General features: G+C 42.7%; 1 protein-coding gene across 2 annotated transcripts in view; it reads left to right on the top strand.

Moving 5' to 3' along the window:
• Window positions 1-1,206: 1,206 nt before the first annotated feature.
• The window catches only part of LOC138597778 (protocadherin-1-like), a 204,717-nt gene continuing 182,240 nt past the window's right edge, over window positions 1,207-23,683 (top strand). For both annotated transcript variants that reach the window (XM_069669288.1, XM_069669289.1), the window contains exons 1-2: window positions 1,207-1,837; window positions 17,789-18,611. In XM_069669288.1, the coding sequence (XP_069525389.1) occupies window positions 17,802-18,611 (810 nt within the window). In that variant the 5' untranslated portion in view covers window positions 1,207-1,837; window positions 17,789-17,801. The remainder of the gene's footprint in view (window positions 1,838-17,788; window positions 18,612-23,683) is intronic.

The raw sequence follows: 23,683 nt of genomic DNA, 5'->3' as shown, positions 1-23,683 counted from the left end.
AGCCTATATGTCAGTGTACAGTTCATTATAATCTTGTCATGTATGTTTTCACCTTAAAGTCATAATTCTAGAAGATTCTTGAAAATATTAGTTCACTGATTAATAGACATGGATTTTTAGCAGTGCTACATAAATGGGTGTCCCCCAAAATGCAAACGGATAAATAAACTTTAAGAATGCTTTTTAATTCTTTTTGAATGATGCATTTGGATTAGCTCACTAAGCGGATGGACTGAAACTGAGGCAGCCATATGCAAAAACATAATCCATATGTGTTGTGTGTAATATCACAGTAGAGTAAGCTGCTTTGGATAGCAGCCTCCTTCCACCACATGCTGCCTTGTGTTCATATAGGCACTGTTGTATTAACAGCCATTATGTGGAGTAAATATCAGTGTATTTTACATTATAGGCTCCATTTTGTTCTGTTCCGCCTGCTGTCTTCTGCTCCACAGTGGCGGGAAAAGACTGCTCTCCCCCCTCTCTCTCTCTCTCTCTCTCTCTCTGACTGAGCGCGAGCCCTGTGCCTCGCTCAGCCTGCCTGTCACGTGCCGCTTCTCGCCTGTAGGTGGCGCTCAGAGCGCGAGAGACGGCTGCTTCCCGCCTCTCTGTGGCAGGACGGAGCTGGGAGAGAGAAGGGAAGAGAGAGGTAGAAACATGGTTACAGAAGGGGAGAGAGAAAGATGACAAAAAAAAGAGAGAGGTGGAAGCATCGCAACATTTATTTACTGTATATGGGTGGAAATGGAGGGAAAGGAATCAGACAGTTGAAGTGTGACCGTTTGAAACTGTTATATCTTATTAAAGTGTTTTTCATCCTTTCATCGCACCTAAACTCTGTTTACAGATTATTTTATATCATGGAGACTCGGACCTGTGACTCCGAGCTGACTCTGCCGCATGCAGCTTCAGTTCAAACGTCTAAAAGGAAAAATAAAACTGCTCTGGTTGTTAGCAGTTATTTGTCTTTTCTTTTTAGAAAAAAAATCGCAGAAAATGTTGGGAAACCCATGAAGAGTTAGTTGTTGGGGTGGATGCTCGCTCCGCCTCCCTCCCCCGGTATAGTGTATAGAGAGTGTATAGTGGAGGGAGGGGGGAGGAAGGGGGAGACAGCTTGGTAGAGACCGAGAGAGAGAGCGCGCGAGCGAGTGAGAGAGGGAGGGAAGCGCGAGCGCAGCCGTTTGGAATCACTCCACTTTCTCATCACACACAGTGCAGCCGCGCGACCTGCTCCGTGCTGGACCGGGAGGCGGACAGAGTTTGAGGCGGCAGAGCGGTGACTGCGCGTCGGGGTGGAAACTAACCGGACGACCGCTGTTGGCAACTCCCGGACCTACCGGACCTAGTGTTTCTTGCTTGGGTGATTTTTAACCGTTTTTCGGTTTTTTTTTTACCCCGTACATCACCACTACCACCTCCACCCCAATACCTCCCCAAACGTGCCATCAGCGGAGGATGCTCTTCCTGCTCTCGGTGGTAACCCTTTCACGGAGTAGCAGTGAGTGACCCCCAGTCCGGACGGGTCTTCCCCCGGCTGGGCTCCAACAACCCGTTCCCCCGGAGTGAGGAAGGACCTCCGGGTTGACGCGCAGCGCTGGTCACGACAGTAAAACTGGACAGATATTGTGAGAGGATCTGGAGGAATAATAACCCCTGCCTGTCCGTCTGGATTGTTTGATTTGTTTTGAGGTCTTTTTTTCCCGGCGTGGATTGTTAATTTCGGGTTTTTTTCCCGGAGGTTTGGTGCGGCTCCGCCTGGGTACCGAGGAGGAGCGGAGCCTTTAGCCGGGCTGGAGCGCTCAGAGCTGGGGAACCGCGCAGCTCACACCCGGTCCAGGTAGGAACTTCTCTCCACAGACGCGATCCACATAGAATTTAATTCCTAGATCTTTACGTAACAGCGTACCTGTGACATATTTCCACCAATATCCTCCTTTAAGTGTGCAGCTGAGTGGGAGACCTTTTACGCACGATAATAAGAAGAGTATATTCACTTTATTCTCATTTTCGCCTGGATGATCACTTGTGCCTTAATTATACTCGATGAATCTCGGACCGAGCAGCTGCTTCTAAAACACTTGTTGGGTAAATAAACCATTTAAAGCTATTGAATGATCATATTCCGAGTCTGATCTCCTCTGATGGGTATTTTACCTGTATTACACTACAGTGGTATTGATCCGTATCGACCCCCTCCGTCCTCAACATTACCTCCATGTCTGTCAGTAATAAAATGCAGCTTCCTGTGGGTCACTCAGGCTTTCCTAACCTCCCTGAAACTGAAAAATCACTACAGTATAATGCATTTCAGGAAGAAAGTACAGTATGGAGTGTGTGTGCACAGTTCCCTTTAGTGCACCATCACAGCAGGGTTTCATTATTCCTCCATCAAAGATTTCTGCAGGGACTGTTGGTCTATTGAGAAGAATATAAAATGGCAGTAAAAAGCTCGTCATTACAATCAGAGGTTTGTCTTCCCACTGTAATATTAGTGCTAATCTGCCTTCAGGGACTCCTGGGGCTGCTTAAAGCAACAATGCAACAGTCCATTCATCCTCGGCTGCTCATAAACCAGTCACACAGGCGAGGGAGCGTACATGTTTCTCCATATCTGCCTCCCTGTAAACCCTCTCACTGCACCCGAGGCCTCTCGGGCACCTGTAGCACCAAATTTAACACCCTTTCCTCCCCCCACCCTGCAGCGAGTGTTAGTTTAGTGTCTGCTAACAAGAATGCAAACAAAGGTGACGGAGTTTCAGTTTAAACTGTAAATGTGGACGTGAGGGGCAGGTGTTGATGAGTATCTACTGACACCGTCACCATCGGGGAATCCAGTCCGTCCAGTCCCTCCGGTCTCCGGCTTTCCAGTCCTCCTCCTTCTTCTTTCTGCTGTGCTAGAGCAAGATAGGATGGGCGTTCAAGCTGCTCCACATGAGAGAGAGAGAAGAGGGAGGGAGGGAGGGTGGGGGGAGTCGGTATTTACATGCAAACTGCATCTGCCGTTCGCTGACAGAGAGTGAGCTGTAGTAGTAAACGCCACCATCGCCGCTGCTCCTGTAGTCGCTTTCCCCCTCTTCAGGACCATTCTGGTGATGTTCCCCAAGCGCTCATGGGTAACGGGCGTGTTTTCTGCTCCTTAACTTGACCTTTGACCCCATTCCCTAATTCCATCTCGCTCTTGACGTTCCTTGGGAAAATCCAAGTGACACAAAGACACTGAAACGCCACATTTGCATTCGGCCTGAGCCGAGACGTTGCGCAGCACAGCTGTACGGGCTCGCTGTAGTTCCTGGAGTAACAGAAGCACCGTCTGCGTTGGTGGTGTTTGTGGTTAAATATGTAAATGTGCTTTTTAAGGAGGCGTTTTCGTTTCCTTGTCTCTAAAACTTGTTAAAATAAGATGTAGCGTTGCAAGTTTGACTTAATATTATTGTGAGAAAAAATGCTCCACAGGCATCAAAAAGCTCTTTAAAGCCCCGGCGGTTCAGATCGTGGTTTTGGGTCAAACTTAAGGGCTTCCCCTGTGCATTGTATCTAATTTCTGCCACTGTAAACGTATATTTTGAGGTTAACTTTGCAGTAGAATACGCTTCTGAGGTCTGCGGCCAGTTTGCACGGAGAGCCCTAGTGTCACCCGAGCTTCTATCGTGGCCATATCGAGGGCGAGCTCTGAGGTTTGATACCAAAGCTTTCTGATGCCTTCCCCTATTTGGGAGGCGCATCGGTCCAATTTTACCCAGATGAGACGACAACAAACGTCACGGTCATCCACAGCTCTGCAGGAGGGTGAGGAGGGTAGGTGGGAGGTGGAGGATTAGTCAGCGGATGAAATAAAAAATAGAGACATGAAGGAGGAGGAGGTGGGGGGGGGTCGAAGGGAGTCCGTTCTGCACATTCCTGCGTAAAAATTGGAGATCTGAGCGAGCCGTGTTGTTAAAGCCCGTCATTAAAACGGGGAGCTGGGAGAGTGGAAATGGGTTTGGTGTGTGAAATGGAAACCCCACACACACGCATTCACACCCCCGCGCTGCAGAAAAAGAGGCGCCCACGCTTCCGATTAAAGAGTTTTCACGGCAGGTTTTTAGTTCAGGTGTGGCAACAAGCGAGCGGACAGGAATTAGGAACCAAAGCCTCACCTGAACACACATAGGGAACAATTATTGTATTGTTCGAAAAAGCCGGTTAGTGGACTACTCAGCTGTTTGAACCAGACTGAAGAATTTAAAGTCTATTGTTTCTTCTTTTGTCGCGTCTGTGAATGACAAATGAGCGGTTAGTCACATCTTATGCATCGGAACACACTGCCTATGGCCTTTGTTGGCCCAGTAACCACATCTAAAAACCCAGGGAACTGCATACCAATTCATAACATACAGGTGAACTACACACCTGTTTACACTGCTTTCTCTCAGGTAAAACCACATGAAGATATTGCTATAGATCAAACCCTGAAAATAATGACATATCTTGAGTTTTAAGCAGTGAAACTAAAAGTGATGTAACATAGTGTTGCCTTTGAAAGGTTTTTCGAGGTCTGAGAAGGAAAAAGATGTCAAATTAAACACAAATCTTTAAAAAATGTACATTATATTTTTATAAAAAGATGTTTTTACTAAATGTGACTTTTCTCTAAAATTATTTTTTCTATATAAAACACAAATATGCAAAAGTAAATCATAGTGGAAGAGATGTGAAAGGCTTGTATCGGAACGATCCGATCATCGGAAGCTGCAGTGACAGCAATGATCTGAAATCATTGCCTCGGGCAGCTGTCGTCATTTTGCCAGTTTTGATTAAAAACAAAAGAACGAGGGGTCAGAGGTCACTAAAACCAGGAGAAATCATCCTGAGGGAATCACAAACACCCACACCTCCATGTAAATGTGTTTCTGGTGGAGGTATAAACACTCCACAGTCCGACAGATGACAGACACACATTTCCTGCCGTAAACGCGACTAAAAGCACTTTTATTGAGCCGACATTTTATTGCTGTATTGATTTTTTTTTTTGCCAGTCGATAAGAACGAGGCTCACAGGCTGTTAGACGGTTTGAATCTCGCTGCCTGCTCACACTCTGAGCACCAGGTGTCATTTCACACCGTCATGCAAAACACCCCATCTCTGCATATTTACAGTATGTGATGTTCAAACAGCTGTAATATGAATAATACAGGTATTGAGCTTTAAATTTACAGAGGAAGAACATTAAATATTGAAGCGTTACTGTACTCGGTTGCAGTATTATAGTATGTTTTCCACGTATGCTGGTTCAAGTCTTTATTTTAAATATCCATTGCACTGTATCCTCGATGGAGTCAATACTATTTGACTTATTAGCACGGGTGTTATGACCTTATTATACCAAGATATCAAATATCTGTCAAATGACTTCAACTTACTGCAGACATATAGATATTAGTTTAAGCTATTGCATCAAAAAAATGTCAAATTTGTTATGAAAAAGTGTTTATTTTGATCACAGCTCGGCCTGCTGACAGAAAACTGTTAGCATACGATTCCTGGAGCTCACATCAAAGGATAGATTAAAACATCTGGGCTGCAACTAACGATCAGTCATTGGTTATTGAAACCATCAGTCGACACAGTTACTTATTTAGCTCTCAGCTTTTAAATGACGTTGGAGGTTCTTTTAAGCATGTGCTAACAAACAATCAAGACAATAAATCTGAGTTCTTCATTAAAAAAAAACGTCTTTAAACTTTGCTGCTGACTGGGCAAAGACTGATACAGAAGATGAATAAAAACGGAGCAAAAAGATGAGAAGGAGAGAAGAAGATGGTTTTATGGTGAGGGACTGAAAATGTAAATGAGAGAAGAATCACAGCGTGGCTGAAACTTTGGACCGTCGAGTTGATGTTTCAAAGAGTGATGCGTCAGATTCTTTCTATTGCACTGCAGTGTTATATTAATGTTAAAAGCCAATACAACTCCGTCTATAGATGGCTAACGTTAGCTAGCTGAGAAGCTAATAATCTTATCTGTCTCTTCGAATGCTCGCGCATTACCGACGTGATAAACAAGGTCCGCTGTACGGATCCTGCAGGCGATCTTTTTCTTTGCAGCGTTGACGGTGAAATGCTCCCAGACTTTACAAGCTTCAGGACGCGATGGCGCTGCCGTTTTGCTACGTTTAGTTTACCTGACGCTTCCCGGTCGCTGTTTTGCATGAGCAACTCTCAGCAGAGATAGTAAGGATGCACGTCCAAGTACAGGTATAGATCGATACATGAAGAATAGCCCATTACAGCTTGCTCATCTAACTATCGAACGTATGTAATTGTCATAATGCAGATTTACTCATACCACACACACTGCCCTTTAAAGTCAATTTAATTTGTTTCTGTTCATTTCCTGTTTTACATTAAAAGCACATTTGATAATTTGATAAGGAAATATTTCAGATTGAATTAAAATCATTAAATTTCCTCTCAGAAAACATTGTGATGTTTTTATCAAAGAAGATGCCTCAGGAACTACAAATCCAAGCACTCCTTTCTGCTCTTGGCTCAGAGTAGTAGATTGTTTTTTTCCCAGGATATTCCACGTTTCACAGCTGATTCCATTTGTAATAAAAGATTTCCTCCGTGTCTTATTTTGGCGTCATTAGCAGACGCGCTCAGGTGTTTGTGCAGCCGCATTTTGTCCTCCTGCTCCTGCCGTAGTCCGACATGTGGAATAAATATGTTGCTCTGGATTTGAAACTGTGTTGTGATGATGCCTGATCTTTACTTCATACCAGCCTGCTGTTCATCTGCCATCCACTCCCATAATCCCCTTCTGCTGCCAGAGGATCAGTGTGTGTGTGTGTGTGTGTGTGGATCAGCGGTTAGGCAGCACATCCTGTCAGTAGAAGGTCACACGTTTGATCCCTGAACCAGTCAGACTTGCCACAGTGCCTCTGAGCAACGTTTTCAGCACAACAGGAAGGAGACAATACATCGAAACCAGTCGTGAAACCATTAAAACCAGTGAGTCAGCTCGCAGATATCCAATGTTTCCTGTCTGACAGTAAAATGGCCGCTTTGTCGCTTGTTGTGTTTACGCCTCACAGCAGAGTCACCGTCACATGATAGCTGTCTCTGTCGCACACAGACTGTTTGTTCAAGGTGTGGACACATTCATGAACTATGACACAACACCTGCTGCCTGTGCAGAGCTGGAGGTGTGTTACAGGTGTTTTTATTACTGGTATGTGTTGAGTGAGAAGCTGATATGACTGACTGTGTTTACTTTGTGAGGTAATGTTGGATTTTAGGTTTCCTTTGTCTGTGTCATTTGTGGTCAGTAATCAGTAATTTGTGTTTCATCACTCTTTGCTTTACCTTCTTTTGTAGGGCAAGCTAACACGTCGTTGTACGTACCAAAATGTGTCCATAACGCACCAGAGCTGTGGTTGCGTAAGACCTTTTTGTTGTCTTATCATTTAGCTTTTTAGGGTTGTGTAGTTTGTAGTTAGCGTAAAAAGAGACACAGCCGATTTGCAAGCGTCTTAATTTAAAAATACAATCGCTAAGCTTTTCCCCATCATCTGTCAAAATGATGGAAAAAGTTGAGAGTTTTACATCATTGTTAAAAAACATTGTTGGCGGGGAATATTTGGTTAACACGACCCTCGTAGTAGATTTTAAAAACCTGTCAACTCTCAAAAGTTTGTCCTCTTGTTCTGTCAAAAGAACGTCACCAAAATTCAAAATAACTTTGACTCAAGTCAGGGACTATCTGCTCAAACAATAATTAAACAAGACGACAAACTTTTGAAACTCTTACGCCTTGCTAACAATAGCGCGATATATATTAGTATATTCACTAACTCTGCATACGTGTCCTATCCCCCGATTCTTGCCTAAACACATCCCTGCTGATAACATACATGTTTTCGTGTCGACAAATAATTCGACACTATGAATGTCTTAGACGACAAAGACTTTCTATGACTTTCGTTTTCACCCCGTCTTATAGTGCGATCATTCCAAATATGTCATTAGATTTCATAAAAAAAAAGAATCGTGAATCACACCTTAAACATAACAAACACACATACTTGTGTTTCTATCTATGTATATAAAAATGTATATATAGATAAATATGTATAAATATAAGTGTATATAAAATTTGAATTTGTGAGGACCCTCATTTTTTAATGTGTACCCTAGTCCCTTACTCGAACGAACTGGGTAACAGCACGGAAACGCCTGTCTGCTCTTCCCAGAACTTTTGTAGGTCATAGTAATGCAAGATAGACATTGTTTTAATGTCAACATGGCAGCATGCCCTAGCACTTATAAAAGTAACCAGTTGTCTCCAGAAACAGGCTCCTAAACTGTCTGGAAATTGTTCTGTTTTGCAGCTTCCTACTTCAAGCAAACCTGTGTCTAGTTCCTCTAAAGTCTGTGGGAACTAGAAGCAGCAGCACAGCTAATTTATTCACAAACAGAAGCACACAGTCGCAGAGTTGGAGAAGTGGGCGGCATTCCGCGTTGATATTGATTAAAATTGTAAATGGAGCGTGAGGTAAAAAAAAAAGAAGACTTTATTTTTGGTTTCCGTAACCAAAACCTTGCTCTTACCTGTACATTAAAACCAAGTCTTAACCCTCAAACAGCATTTTTAAAAAGTGTCCTCACTTCGAAAATATGTCCTCATTTGGAAGAATAAAACAAAAGGTCCCCACATAGATATCAGAACGAGTACACACTCACACAGGTGGTGTCAGGAGGCAGAAGGCTCTGGCAACAGTTGGCTGCTGCATCTGAATAGGGACGGCGTGTGTGTGTGTGCACGCGTGTGTGTGCTAATCTGGATCAAACAATGGTAGTGAATGGAGTCATTAGAGTAATCCCCTTTGTGCTGCAGGGTGGGGGGACCACACACACACACACACACACACACACACACACACACACTATGGACCGTCCAGCGAGCTCACCTCGACCATGAACATCCTGCCCTTCTGAGATCTGAAAACATCAAAGCATCTTTTGATTTTCTGTGTGTGTGTGTGTGTGCGTGTGTGTGTGTGTGTGTGCCATATTTAATTCAGGCCAGGTATGGTATGTGTGAACAGGAAGTACTGGACATTCAGGTTACTGTAGTTTATATAAGGAATACATCTGCACACACACACACACACACACCGATATAAAAAGATACACACCTGCGAGTTCAGACAGGAACTTTCAGGACTGGTTTCCAGTTTGGCTCCTGGCCACAGCAGTTTTTCTGTTGCCAGATTTCAGAGAATAGTTGTCATATTTAATGGTTTGTAATTGGTCTGATAATATTCAGATTTAATTACAGAACACATCACTGCAATTAAAAATGATGCCGGGGATTATTCAACCTTTCATGTATCGCAGACGACTTTATTTGGTTTCTGTCACACAAACACAAGTTTCATGTGAAATAGATCCCAGAAAAAGACACGCACTAATTAGTGGAAATAAACAGCAGCAGACTGAAATGATCATATGAAAAAATGGCTTTATGATTTCATGCTTCGGTTTACTAGATATTAAATTAAATGTTGCCCAAATATAATCAGCCAGACAACATCCTCGTCCAAAGAAAACAGCCTTATATTGGCAACATTTAGACGTGAATCTGGAACTAAATGTTCAAAGAATGAATTAACGAGACATTTGATGCCAACTTTTGGTACTTTGGACACATTTCAGTTGTATTGAAGTTCAATTTTGGTGTATTTGAAGTGTAGAAATAATTATTAATGAGTTCCTGAAGCACGATTTGATGCTCTGGTTTATGAGTTTACAATAACGCTTCGATATGATACGACAATCTGAAAACAGAGCATAGTGTTTAAGTTGCAGTGAAATGGCATCGATACTTCCTGTCTTAAGAAAGTGTTATACAATTGGCAAAATGTGATGAGAATATGGAACGAATTGTTTAAAGAATAAGTAAACAAGATTATAAACATTTTATGCCAACTTTTTACAGCTGCTTTCCTAAACCAAAAAAGGAGTCTTTTTAATTTGCCTGAATTAAAAGAGTTTATATTTTACAGCATCTTTAGATCATAAACATTCTTATGATACAAGCTGATAACACATCGAGGTTTCTGATCATTTAGATAAAATTCTGTTTTTAAGTCACGCTGAAATGCCACCTTCACTTCCTTGTTGTCATGTATTTCCTGTAAAAGAGAAAGTTTGGGGGCGGGTCATGTGTTAGGTAACCGGTGGGCTGTTTGTTATGGAGATAAGGGTCCCAACTCTGGCTGCATGCAGTGCAGAAGCACAGTCGACCAGGGAGGGCCGAGAAGCGCAGCAGCTCATTTCAGTGGATTTTTAACCAGCTCAGTTTCCAGTCTGAAGGTCTGAAGGTCTGAAGGTCAGTACTCCAGCGTAAAGTTCCATTTTATTTTGTTTTCTAGTAATTAAAAAAAAAAAATTACTTAATAACAAATTAGATCGACTGTGCTGCTGTAACAGAGTGACACGGAACGAATGTAAGTAAGACATTCAAGTAGGTTTTATTTAAACATGCGTGGCTTTTATTTCAATGTTATTAATAAGTGTGATATTTAATTAACAATATAATTAATGTGGGTATTTTGTTTTTGAATCCTATTTTGATTTATCACAACATATATGTGTGTCAGTATGAAGATAGTTTTCCAACACTGGTCTTCATATCAGTTGGTTTGTGGTATAATGTGGTATTTTAACTCGTTGTAGTTTGTACTTATCTGAGTACGGAGTGTCTTTTAATTGGTATTATTGATCCTGATTAGTCCCTAATGTCTTCTATCATAAACACATTATTGACAACTTTTAGCAGCATTTGTAAAATGTTAAGCAGCTTAAATATCTGCAGTGCAGAGACGGTGACTCTGAACATAACTGGTATGAGATTTCTACCCTTTGGTTGACATTGGCTTTGTTTGGAGCCCCAAAGACATCCAGCGCTGTGTGTTTACAATCGATAACACAAATCAAATGTTGAAGATTGTTGAACCTCTTCACACAAAATAGACTCACAAGTTTGATGAGGAAAACCATCACAGAAAAGAGTTGTGCCAGTTTATCCATTTTCTGTCTGCGTTGGCTCTCAGACGGACATTAAAACAACCATCTGATCGATTTCTTCGTGTTTTAAGTCACATTACTTTGATTTTAACTTCATTGTTTCACCAGACAACGGATTGTATCGTCAGATTACTGGATATTACATAAACAGAAGAACTAACTAAGCTAGAGTTAGGGATGGTTCAGCTCGCAGTCCTCGTAGTCTCACCAAAGAGCATCTGAAAAACACAGATTTTTTTACTTAAAACTGCCTAATTGAGTGCGTTCACATGGTTAAGCCATCGTGTCTGTTTGTTTTGGAAAGTAGGAGACCTCTGTGAACTTTCAGCCCCCATTTGTAACCTTTTGGATGATGGTGAAACATTTTGAGACCTTCTGTGTAAAGTTTACTGCCTGCCATGCTGCTTCTTTTGTACGACGCAGCCAAAAAGCAAGAGTAGAAGAAGAGATTCAGCTGACTCAAGGCAAGTCTTCTCAGGGTTTTCTCCACAAATGTTTGAATTTGTCAGCTTGTAGGTGGCAGCACTACACGTTTAAATTAACTTTAAGTTTGTATGAAAGACATTGACATGATTTTCACAAGGACGAACGCCTTGTTGTTGCATGTTCAGCTGTAAATGTCCTTGCAGCCGCAGCTCTGTAGCTTGTCTTGCTAATGTGATGTAATGTACAGTAGTTAAACTGTGTGATGCAGGTGGGACATTAACATGGAGACACACTCTGAATATCAATGGACACACACACGCACACACACACATACTCAGTGGGTGGTAACAGGGCCATTCAGCTGCTTTGTAATGTACAGACGAGTGCTGTTGTCTGCACACGCCCTGTCTCTCTCTCCCTCTATGTCCTCTATTGTCGTCTTTGTCTCTCGCCCCCTTCCAGGAGTCAAACCATCAAACAGTGACTGCCTTCCTTACACATGGAAATGTTACTGTCCTTATACAGCCTGCAGTGTCTTTGTTTTGTATCGCACACACACACAGACTGGATCCAGCAGCTTGCTGGCTCGTCCTGCTGGTACACACACATACACGAACATTGTGGCCAGTTGGTGAGAAAGTTTTGGACTGTGGGAAACAGGACGAGCCGGACGATCTCTAGCTAACCCGGCAGCATCCCTGAGGAGACAAGACACACACACAAAAGCACACACACACACAACAGCACACACTACATGAGAACAAACATGTTAACATCATGTCGGCGAAGAGGTCAAATCAACAAGCAGCCTGATGTTTTTTGTATTTCCCAAACGTTTGTCCCGTTCTCAAACTTCCCTGATCCCACATGTTGCCGTTTACATTACGGGCCTCATAATTCACACGTCACTTGTCAGGTTGGAGCTTGGAGCAGTGTATGAAGGAAGTTGGTGTCAGATTGCAGCTGCTGGTTGTGAGCTTGAGTGCTGCACAACTTTTAAGAGCTCTGAATGGATTTCACAGGAAATATATTATGGTTCATCAGAACTTAACGAGGCCGTGATGTTTTCTCTGGAACAGAAACGTGTCTGTAACCAAAATAACTTTGAGATGAAAAAGTTTGGCAATTTCCGTCTTTGATTAGAACCAGATTCCAGTCAAAAGGTTGCGTGTTTTGAAAAGTTTGTGTGGGCTTGGGGTTGCAACTGTAAATTTCCACATCATAATAACCATCTTGGAAAATGTAAGGTATAACAAAAGTATAGATTTTATTGTTAGTTACAATGACCCCCTAAAGTAATGGTTTATCGCTGTGACGGTACTCTCAGAAAGTTTGACCTCTTCTGAAACAGACTCAAGTCAAAATTTTGCCAATTTCCGATTGTCTTTTATAAGCTTGAAGTTTGTGTTCAGGTAGTGTGTCTATCATTACAGATTCAAGCTGAACCACCAAACCTCATTCACAGAAACACACGTTTAGCGGAGATCTTACAGTCTCCGACAAATACCAAATATGTTGAACTCTTTGGGAAACTTTGCGACTAAAATGATGCGTAATGGTTTAAAGCAGGAACATTGTTGAGCTTAATTTGGGGAAATCATCAGAAAGAAGATAAGAGAATAACGAAACAGTGTGTTATGGTTTTACGACAGGATTAGCATCCAGATAAATAAAATCCAGATGAATTCAGGCCTTATATCTCCTCCTGAAAGCGTTCCCTCATGTCGTGAATTTCCTGGTTTACGTTGAGCTGCAGGCAAATCATGAGGTCACTGTTAAACAGACTCGGCTGTCAGGACAAACAGTGGTGCAAGGTTTCATGTTAATGCACAAGTCACACATTTATTATTCACCTATGTGCACTGTAACCTGGAAAATCATCCAGGCATTTCTGTTGAGAGTTTACAGCCATCAAAGTGAATGAAAGTGCATCTTTTTATACAGTTATATAAACATGAGGTTAGAAACTAGCATTAGCACAAAGGATGGGACGGCAGACTGTGATGCCTTCAGTGTTACATTAACAGGCTGCACGTCAGCCACTAAACAGTGTTGTTCCAGCTCCGTTACCACAGAGACGTGTGAAATGCCACGTGGGGTCAGAGGTCAGAGGTCGCTGCTATTTGGAGTATTTGGCAGCTCTGGAGGAAAAATGTGAGAAAAGAAACACACACTTTACACTGTAACACACACACAGAGGTATTCACATGCGCATTCACACTTGCAAACACACACACACACACACACACACACACACATTCACATGCGTCCAGGGCTAATTAGGTGTGTGTGTCACAGCAGGGAACGGTTACGTTAAACATTTGTTGCTTTCAGCCGCTCAGCTGTTGAGGTTTCCTGCTCTTGACTGCTTTGTGTCATTGTTAAATGAATATTACGGGATTGTCAAAAGAGTTTTTTTCCTGGATTTTTTTAGACTTAAAGATAAATTGAATCAGACATATTATAAATATTAGCCTGTTCTCTGTAAACATTTCTTGGTTTTTGCATCCACTGATGTCTGCGGCTTCGTCAAACACTCCTCATAGTGCGCATGTTTGAACGAAGCTCATCTGAAGCAGTCAATTTGATTATTAGACTTAGAAAAATGATTAGTTACAAATGCTAAATTGCCAAAAGTATATGGACACCAAAAGCATCCAGGTCATCCCAAAGGTGTTGGATTATTTTCTCCACACAAAACTGTGAAAACCAATTCTTCATGGAGCCCGTCCACATAATTTAGGCTGTAAAGTGCACATCAGACCCCAGACACGCCAAAGGGACTTAAAGGAACCACAGGGGGTGAAAAAGGCTGTTGCATCGCCGCTTGTCTCCCGTGTCTGAGCAAAGAAGTAGCACTTGAACACACCTCAAGGACTATAGCTAACTAACTGATTTCCGTCATTCTAAAAGTAACTGTTGAGATAAATCAGTGTTTGCCAAATATTTTCAAACCACTAACGCCGACCAGTCGCTTATGGTTTAGTAACGTAGCTTCCTCTAATCAGGAATATGTCTTATAAAAGGATGCAAATGGCTCTTGCGTCTGTCTCGGTCCTTCATGTTTAGCCGAGGAAGAAGAAAGGACTAGCAGTTTGCTTGCTTTCCTCACGACAGTGCTGCTGATTCAAGATGCTAAATCCCCCCGAAAAGCAGCAGACAAGGACGGACTTAAGCTAAAACCAAGCTAGCTTAACTGTTGTTAAAGATGGCCACATGGCTTAAGATTCAGACTCTTGTAGTAGTTTTTGAAAGATTACCTGAGGTATGAGTGGATGGCCTGATGGTGTTGTGCGTAGTGCAGATATAGCCTCATATCACCTTGATACACAGCTTTATCTGATGAATAGGCTTTAAAGGGAAGAGGTTGTGATGCGTGGAGGGTTATTTAAAAAACATGTTAACAGAGTTAATTTAATGCTAAAGTTTCTTTCATGTAAAGCAACGTGTACAAGGTCTGTGTTCTCTCTCGCTCTGTAGGAGGCTGAACGGGCTCTGAAAATACAAACCTTCATTCCCACAAACGCACACGCAGATATAAAAACATGTATAGAAGCAGGGCAGTATGACACAGTCATCTCTTTGCATGAGCGTTGCAGTGGTTAGAGGATGAGGAGGAGGAGAGCGCAAGACTTCCTGCTTCCTGCTCAGCATGCTGGTCTATGTGAGAGTGTGTGTGTGTGTGTGTGTGTGTGTGTGTGTTCTCTTTCACAAATCAAGGACGTGAGGAGAAAAAAAAAAAGGCTCTTCAGATTAACCTCTGCGGCCTGCAGCCGAGAAACTCCTACAGCACGAACTGCAGAGTGCGCCTGCGATGAATTACTGCCAAGAGATAAAAAAAAATGTGTAGAGACGGAGAGAGAAGACAGAGAAAGAGAGGTTGCATGGGGACGGAGGAGAGGAAGAAAGAGTTTCTATCTGTGAGAGTCTGGCTCAAATATAAACATTATAAAAACCAGACGGGCACGAGGTGAGGAGTCAGTTTGTGAGTAAAACATCGTCTTTTACGTGTCAAATTAAATTCAAGTCTTCTTATTTTTCACTCAAATTGACATTATAAAGCTCGAGAAGCCTTTAATCTGAGTTTGTGATGTTGGTGAGCAGCCTTGTTTGCTAGAAGACAACAAGGCTGTTTGAAAATGTCTGAAATGATCTGATTTATTATAAATTTAAAAGGCTAAAGGTTGTGAAACAGAAGAAGACTTTGAGGCGCCAGTGTGTCGAACATCTCTGGAAACCCCAATTTCTTTTAAGTTCCTTAAAAGCGACGCTCTGACATTTACGGCCACTTCAGGTGTTCGAGCTTCTCTGTCGCTCTTCTTGTCTCTCTCTTTACACGACTATTTCCGCCCTTTTATGTAAATAAACGAGTGTAACAATAGAAATTCTTCCAGCAGAGACTGTCTGAAAATCTGCGCTGTTAAATCATATATTTAACCTGGTCTATAAGTTGCTATATGAATTCTTGCGCATTGTGATGTCATTTTTTGGAGTATTTTCAAATTTTTCATATCCCTAAAATCTGCACAATCTTCAGGTTAAGTTAGTTTTGTAAGTTATCCATTTGCTGTCATTGTTTTTGTTTAAGGTCCATTTAAACAGGCACAAATGCAGCCATTTCCTGCTGCTCCAGCACCGTCGACGCATTTCACACTGCACATAAAGTAATGATGCTACAACATGATGAAACCGAACACAGAGGCCTCAGCTTCCTGTTGCAAAAAGAACAAAGGCTGTAGCTTTATATATTTTTGATTTTCGCTCAGTTTAAAGGCTCGCGATGTAACCACAGCCGTGTTTTCACCCTGCCTTCGCATGTTTCCGTTCCGATCAGGTGTTAACACGCCGTTGTGTCCGGTTGTTGTGCGACTTCCTCCCCTTCATTCCCAGTGTAACAGGGACCTAATGCAGCCACACGGGCTTTAGTCAGATGAGTCAGTCATGGCCTGATTTACTCACAAAGACGCCTCGGGGGCAGAGAAAAGCTGTTGGGTCACTGCTGACCTCCTGTTACTCTGTTGCTCTCTGTGCATTAGGACGTATTGCAGCCTAGAAATACACTTTAAACATATATTTGCTCAAACAGTACGAAGGTGAGATATTTAATGTCTCATTGTTGAGCATGATTTCACATGTGGTTTTGGAACGGGGGTGGTAACCTGGGTGTCTGTAGGTAGACTGGTTCACACGTTTGTGCTGTTCCTGTAGTCATATATTTTGATGACAGACGACGTGGTGATAAGGAGGGTCGAGGGAAGTGCAATCTGAATGCAAACTGGAGACGAGACCTGGCTCTTCACTGCGTTTAGCTTCCAGGCCTAAAAGAAAACTCCACCTTTATTCAGGAACATGCATCATGTTAACACTTTGCTTTCTGACTGACGTAACGATGCAGCAGACACATTTAAACGCTTAACATCCTGAAATTCCAACAAATTTAAACTCGTAGGAAAGCTGTCGATTTCAGGAGAAGCTGTCCACTGATGATACCCTCCTATTATCTCTCAGAAAACAGACTTAAAATCGATCTATCAAACGTTAAATAGAGAAAATAAAAAAATGCCTTCAACTCTGGTAACTCAAAAATGTAATCAAGTCTTTATTCTGCCCACGTTCAGCAGGGTCCGTCGGCCAAATGTCAGGACTGTCAGATCATAAAAGTCGTATAAGTAGAAGTTGTCATAACAAATCCCGCTCTGTAAACACTTGGTGATTACCCACTGTCCTGCTGCGGCTCTGAAATAGAGAAGGAAGAGGTGCGGATTTTCAAAATAAAACTGAATTGTGACGACAGAGACTTGAGTGCAGGCTTCGTCTGTACTCACACCAGTTGACATATTTATTTCTATCTGTTCTAATCAGCTTAAAAAGGTTTATAAAGTCTTAAGTCAGAGTTGCTGAGACAAGCAGTCGTGTGGTTCCTTCTCGTTGCCTCCCGTCAGTATTTTTTGGTCGACTGTGGCCTGCAGCGTTCGGTTTGTCTTCCTGTCAGAGCGGCGGACTGGCAGCGGGAGGAAGTCATCATTCTGTGCTGCTCGGCTGCGCTCTGCACACTGCAGCCGGCGGTGGTACCGGGCCTGCAGCCTCGTCACCCTCAGGTCTAGCAAATAACAGTTTAGGACATGTTTAGTGGCCCAAGGAGCCGACTTTGACCGTCTATTTCTGAGCGTTGTGACATAAATCTGAGAAAGGAGCAGCTGTGTGGAGTCTAAGTCAGCTTCCTGTCTGTCTGTTGAACAAAGAATGAGTAACGGACAGTTTAGCTAATCTGTTTTCTCTCTCTCTTCTTCAGAGTGGGCGGAGACATGGCAGCGCTAAGGTGGGAGGTTCCGCTGTTCCTGGCAGTCGTCCTGTTGGTCTCCTGCAGCGCCGCGCCCACCGACATCCTGTATCGAGTTCCTGAGGAGCAGCCGCCCAACACGCTGATCGGCAGCCTTGCGGCGGACCAGGGCCTGCCTGACACCGGCCACCTCTACAAGCTGGAGGTGGGCTCGCCGTACCTGAGGGTGGACGGAAAGACTGGCGACATCTACACCACGGAGGTCTCCATTGACCGCGAGATGCTGAGGGACTGTCGCAACCTGTTTGAAGGCGACAAATGTTTCCTAGAGTTCGAGGTGTCGATCACAGACATGGTCAAAGGAATCGGCTCAGGGCCACGGCTGATCGAGGGACGCATCGAGGTGCTGGACATCAACGACAACACGCCACAGTTCTCCTCTCCCATCCTCACCCTCTCCATCCCAGAGAACACGCATATCGGCGCCCTCTTCTCCATCCCCATGGCCTCTGATAGGGACTACGGCACCAACGGCGTAGCCGAGTACTCGCTGAGCACCGGGCCAGACGCTGACCAGCTCTTCAGCCTGCAGGTCGCCGTTGACAGCGACGAGAAGCTGCCCCAGTTGGTTGTAATGGGAAACCTGGACCGCGAGAAGAAGGACTCGTACGACCTAAACATCCGCGTGGTGGATGGTGGGAGGCCAGCGAGGGCGAGCAGCGCTCTGCTGCGGGTCACCGTCACCGACCAGAACGACAACGTTCCAAAGTTTGAGAGGACTCACTACGAGGCCGAACTGCCGGAGAACAGCCCGATGGGACACTCTGTGCTGCAGGTCAGTACACACAAATACTGCACAAGTACTGAATGTACATATTTAATGACCAAATCATAGTGGGCTGCAAACGTTTTCCATCATTACAGTCATAGTTTAACAGCCACCAGACTTCATAGACAACAGCACCCCTGGTCATCAGAGTTGCTGGTCTACCGCCTCGATCAGATCTACATTGTAAGTTGGATTTCAAAACAACATGTGAGTAACACAAAACTTCTGACAGCGAGTCCCTTGTTGTGCAAAGTAAAATTGCTGCTTTTGTCGATGGAGTCTGGTGGCTTTTAAGACAGCGGTTAAAAGGCTGTTTCTGTTTTAGAAAAAGCATCTTTAACAAAAAAGCTCCCCGCACGTAAGTATCCTCTCTTTAATGTGCTCAGACTCTTAGTGGACGGACTTTGAGCTGGCACATTTTCCCCCAAGGATTCCGATGCAGCCATTACAGCCTTTTCTGTGACTGTCAACTGACGCAATCTACTGGAGCAATTCGAAAAACCTTTTACTTTCACAGAACAGGTTAAAATATGCAAAACACGCGCTACTGCAAAGAGCTAGTCACAAGGCAATGATGTACATGCCTTTACCGCTATTGGACCATTTAAGCAGGTCAGTGTCGTCTAGTTAAGCGCTGTCCCGCTGCCTCTAAAGCATCACTCCTCAAACGCACGTTAAGTGAAATGAATTCTGAGGCTCTCTGAAATGCAATGAGCCACATCCAGAGCAATAATACCAATAAGCCCCGTGGATAATCTCATGACTGACTCAGATTAAGTCATGCACGGCTCACTGGAAGGCTGGCTGGTCGCGCCGCACTCAGGGAGAGGAAGAGGAGGATGATACAGGGAGGTGGGTTTGGCAGGATGTTCACCGAGCTAAACCAAACCTTCCTGCTCGGCGACATCACGTACCGGCCGCCCCCGGTCTGAGGGCTCAGAGGTGAAGTTGAATCAGTAGTTAATATGTGACTACACGCAGAGATCCCACGCCCCTGCTTCACCTCCACCGCACCATCTGTCTGTACGGATAATTGAGCAGCATATTATGTGCAGTCAGTGCGCCGTGTTGTCCTGCAGCTCTCAGTGTTATCACCAACAGGGCCCAAGGCTGTAATGCAATGTTTGGTGGACAAGAAATACTCACACGCAGAGGGAGATTAAAACTCTGACTTGTTTTACTCAGAAATATTCAATGTTTTTCATTGTCTTCTTTACAAATTTGGCTGCTAGTCATTTGGGAAACTGTCAATAATCTCAATTAGTCTTTATAGATTTGAAGAGATCCTCTAAATGAAAAGGGACAAGAACAGTGCGACACATTATTACAATTAACTCATTAATAAGCCAAAGAAGTCTTATGATTATTAGTCGATTAAAGGCTCTGAAAATCTAATTGTTCAATAAGCTTTCTCTTCAGATTGATGGCGTCCTGGGTGACGTTCTTAAATCTGCCAGGGTCAGAGCACTTCTGGTGTCGAGTAACGTTCCTATGCACAATAAAAACTCAGACATTAAGAGGGATGGATTTATCCTGAATTTCACTCATACCAGAGTCCCACTTAAATTAAATTCATAGGGTGATTTTAAACTATCCACCACTGATTTCTCTCCTTTCATGCTGCGTTTGATGTTTTTGTACATCCTTGTGTCACTTTGATAAAATTACGTTTTTTGTTGCTGTGAAATCTCGGTTCACAAGTCCAGTTTAATCGAATTATCTGAGTCACTGATCTGGAAGAGGAAACTGAACCGAGCACTGGTTTGTAACACTGCATGCGAGCTCATTATAGCAGCAGAACAAACTGTACTGAGTTTAAGGGCTTGGCTGTAATTTAACACTAACAACATATTGTGAAAAATGGCCCATAAGTAATGTTTGAATATCTAATCACGTCTGTCCCATTGTTCGTGTCCCCTTTCAGATAAAGGATCTTTTTCAGATCCATAGGAATGATTTGGAATGGTCATTTTCTCTCATGACTGAATGAAACATAAAAACTATAAATAACAAACTAAATCAAGGACGTCTTTCTTATTAATAAGACAAAAGGAAAAACAAGGCTCTCAGTCTCCCGGGTTAATAATGTTATGAATTTATTCTTTTTGTATAATAATGTAAAGACCAAGATGTATGGACTCTACATCTTCATCAGCACCGTGAAAGAAAGACTTGTTTTGGTTTCGTACTTTCACCTCCCCCACCGAAGAGCACCTGCAGGGTCACCCATCAGAACCAGTGCTTCACTCTTTTACTGTAAAGCCTAAAAAAAACACTTTATGGCAACCAGCTTCAAAACGAATAAAAGAACTAAAAATAACCCGGCCCTCTAAAGTAACATGTTATTATAATGTGTTGTGGTCAATAATAACCAGACAGGATATAAACGTCTTTCTGCAGTAAGAAACTGAGCCCCTCCTTTAAAGAAGGCAACCAGTCAATACATTGATGGTTTAATGAAATACACGTGGAGCAGAAATCAGAGGTTTTCTGTCATAAAACATGCAGAGAATCTGGTCGGCTCATTGATGAAACCATTCTGCCTAGCTGGTTAATTGTTAACTGGGAGATAAGCAGTGTTTATATTTGCTTTTCGCCCGGACAGAGCGGCCTTGGAGAGCAGCCAGCACAGCTCCGACCCTCATCACAGCAGCACTTTGCTCCAGCAGCTCAACTGTTCAATACGCAATTCTCAGAAGCTGTCAATAATTCACCGCCGTTTGGTGATGTCTGCTGCTTAAAGCCGCACCGGAGGAAAGGAAATCAATGGTCTGGAGAAATTATAATTTCACTTTCATGCTTTCTTTAACCTTAACCTCTCCGACTCGGATCAGTGACTTCCACGGTCACCCTCGAGGTGTGCCGGCGTGACGGTCTGTCACAATCCTGAGCAGGCAGGAAACCAGATATTTATTATATAGCAGCAGGAACTACAGACTCTATTGACCATTTAAGGAGAAAATCCGGTGAATCGGCCAACAAAGTTCGTTTGAGTCACATTTTCTGTGTTTGGTTCATCAAGGCCTTTATTTCAAAGCTTTGAGGTTTAGATGTGAACTAACAACAGCCAGGACTGGTTTACATATTTCTATAAACATATCTGGTATTTTACAGAAATAATATTTCAGAAATGCACTTGTCTGCTTATTTGAGCTTATGAAATGATTCATACTTTCTAATATCTTTGTCTGCTTTTGTTTCTTATTTGATTTTAATTCAATGAGGTGCCCTGAACACAAACGACATGAAAAAAGAAAATCCCCCACCTTCGAAATAAATTAGAGTTCTGCATAATAAACCCTAAACAAAACTTCTGCTTTCCAATAGTTTGATTTCTATGAACAGGGCACTGCTTTTTGAAATACCAAAACTATGTTCAACAGTCTGGATTTGTGTGGGTGTAGGTTAATATTGTAGTTCATAAAAACACATAACATAGATTCCTCTTTGGAAATATTAACAAAAACACTCCACATGAGTTCAACCAAATCTTTTCAGTGCTGAAAAAGAGTTCATTATTTATTATACCAGAAAATAAAAACAGACTCTTTGAGAAAGAAAGGGAAAGAAAATAGTGACGTCAGAACATTGCAACAAATACAAGAGTGGAAAGGAAAAACCTTGAGAAAAACTGGACTCCATCTGCCAGTTAGCATAGCTTAGCATAAAGACATACAGACTATGTCCAAAGTTCCACATTACATCTTGTTTGTTCAGTGTCACTGTGGCATGTTTTGTTTAGTTGAAGTTACGCTTTTCTAAGAAGTAGCAATTCGTCTCAGTTTGTTGGATTTGTACTTTTAATTAATACTTCAAGTCTTAATGCTAAGCTAAGATAACAAGCTCCTGGCTGGAGCTTACGATTCGTCCCACAGACATTAGAGTGATGGAATCATCTCATCAAAGTCTTGGTAAAAACGTTCACAAGCCCATCCCCAAGAATGTTAAACTATACCTCAGAAAGTAAAGTAAATCACTGTGTCCTTGGCCCAAACAAGTTTTATTGTTTGTTAGGCTCAAACAATCTTTTACCCCGCTCACTGGGAGATTTCTTTTTTTCTTGTATTTTTCAGGTCTTAAATTGTAGGAGATTACTTTGCTGAGTGCAGGCTTGGCTCAGATTCAGTTCTGCTTTAAAGGGAATAATGGCCTTAAAATTTAAAAACCCTAATTACATTAATGTAGGTCCCAGGTGAAACCTGTAGAAAACGCTGAACCAGCAGCACCTGCGACATTTAAATCAGCTGTTCAACAACTAGTTCATTTAATTCTACACAGCGACCTACATTTCTTAACAGTAGCCGCAGCATTGAATGAATGCAATTAAAAAGTATTAGATGTGTAGATAGAAAGGCGTCCTAACGAGTACGTCCTAAGTGATATTCTGCTGACTGATCTTACCTCCTAATTGACTAATTACTTCCATTTATTTTTGGTTTAGGCGTATGAAGCCGGATCGTGGCCAATGTTGGTCTGTCCTCTCCAGTCTCCTAATGGGCCCTGAGGAGCCGGGGCTTTTCTGATAATGAGAGGAACATTAACATTCACTCATCTGCCCATTAGATACCAATGACCCGCTGCACGGCCGTTAGATGTTGTTGCGTGGGCGTGTGCACTAAGCTTTGATCGTCTGTTATGTTTCACACACAGCAGAAACCCCCCCTCAGGAAAACACAAAGGACTTTGTAGTCTTTCATTAGTAATGCTTGAGACTCTTTGTAAGTCAAAGAAACAAAACGATCATTAAATTGTAACTGAAGTTGGATCATTGTGCATTATGGCTGCTCAGTTTTGACTCCAACTTTACAAAAAATTGTCCTGTTGGGATTAACTATAAACAGTTCTGGTAAATCTGCCCCAGTTTGACACTACACGTCCTCAGGGTCATCGAAAAGGAGAAAGAACAGGAAAAAAGAGCATAAGATGAGGAATCATAGGAATCCTGGAAGGCGCTCTGGTAAGGTGTGGCCCTGCTCTGGAATCTCCTCTATCAAATAGGATACATCAATCAAAAATACATTTTAGAATATTTACTAAAAATGCCCTGAGTAAGACTCAACATAATGAGGAGGTATAAA

The sequence above is a fragment of the Semicossyphus pulcher genome, unplaced genomic scaffold (assembly GCF_022749685.1).
Source record: "Semicossyphus pulcher isolate SPU_LCO1_2020_fin unplaced genomic scaffold, fSemPul1.0.p SCAF_2, whole genome shotgun sequence".
Lineage (NCBI taxonomy): Eukaryota > Metazoa > Chordata > Actinopteri > Labriformes > Labridae > Semicossyphus > Semicossyphus pulcher.
Note: the sequence above shows the minus strand (reverse complement) of the source record. Positions and strands in the feature narration are given on the sequence as shown.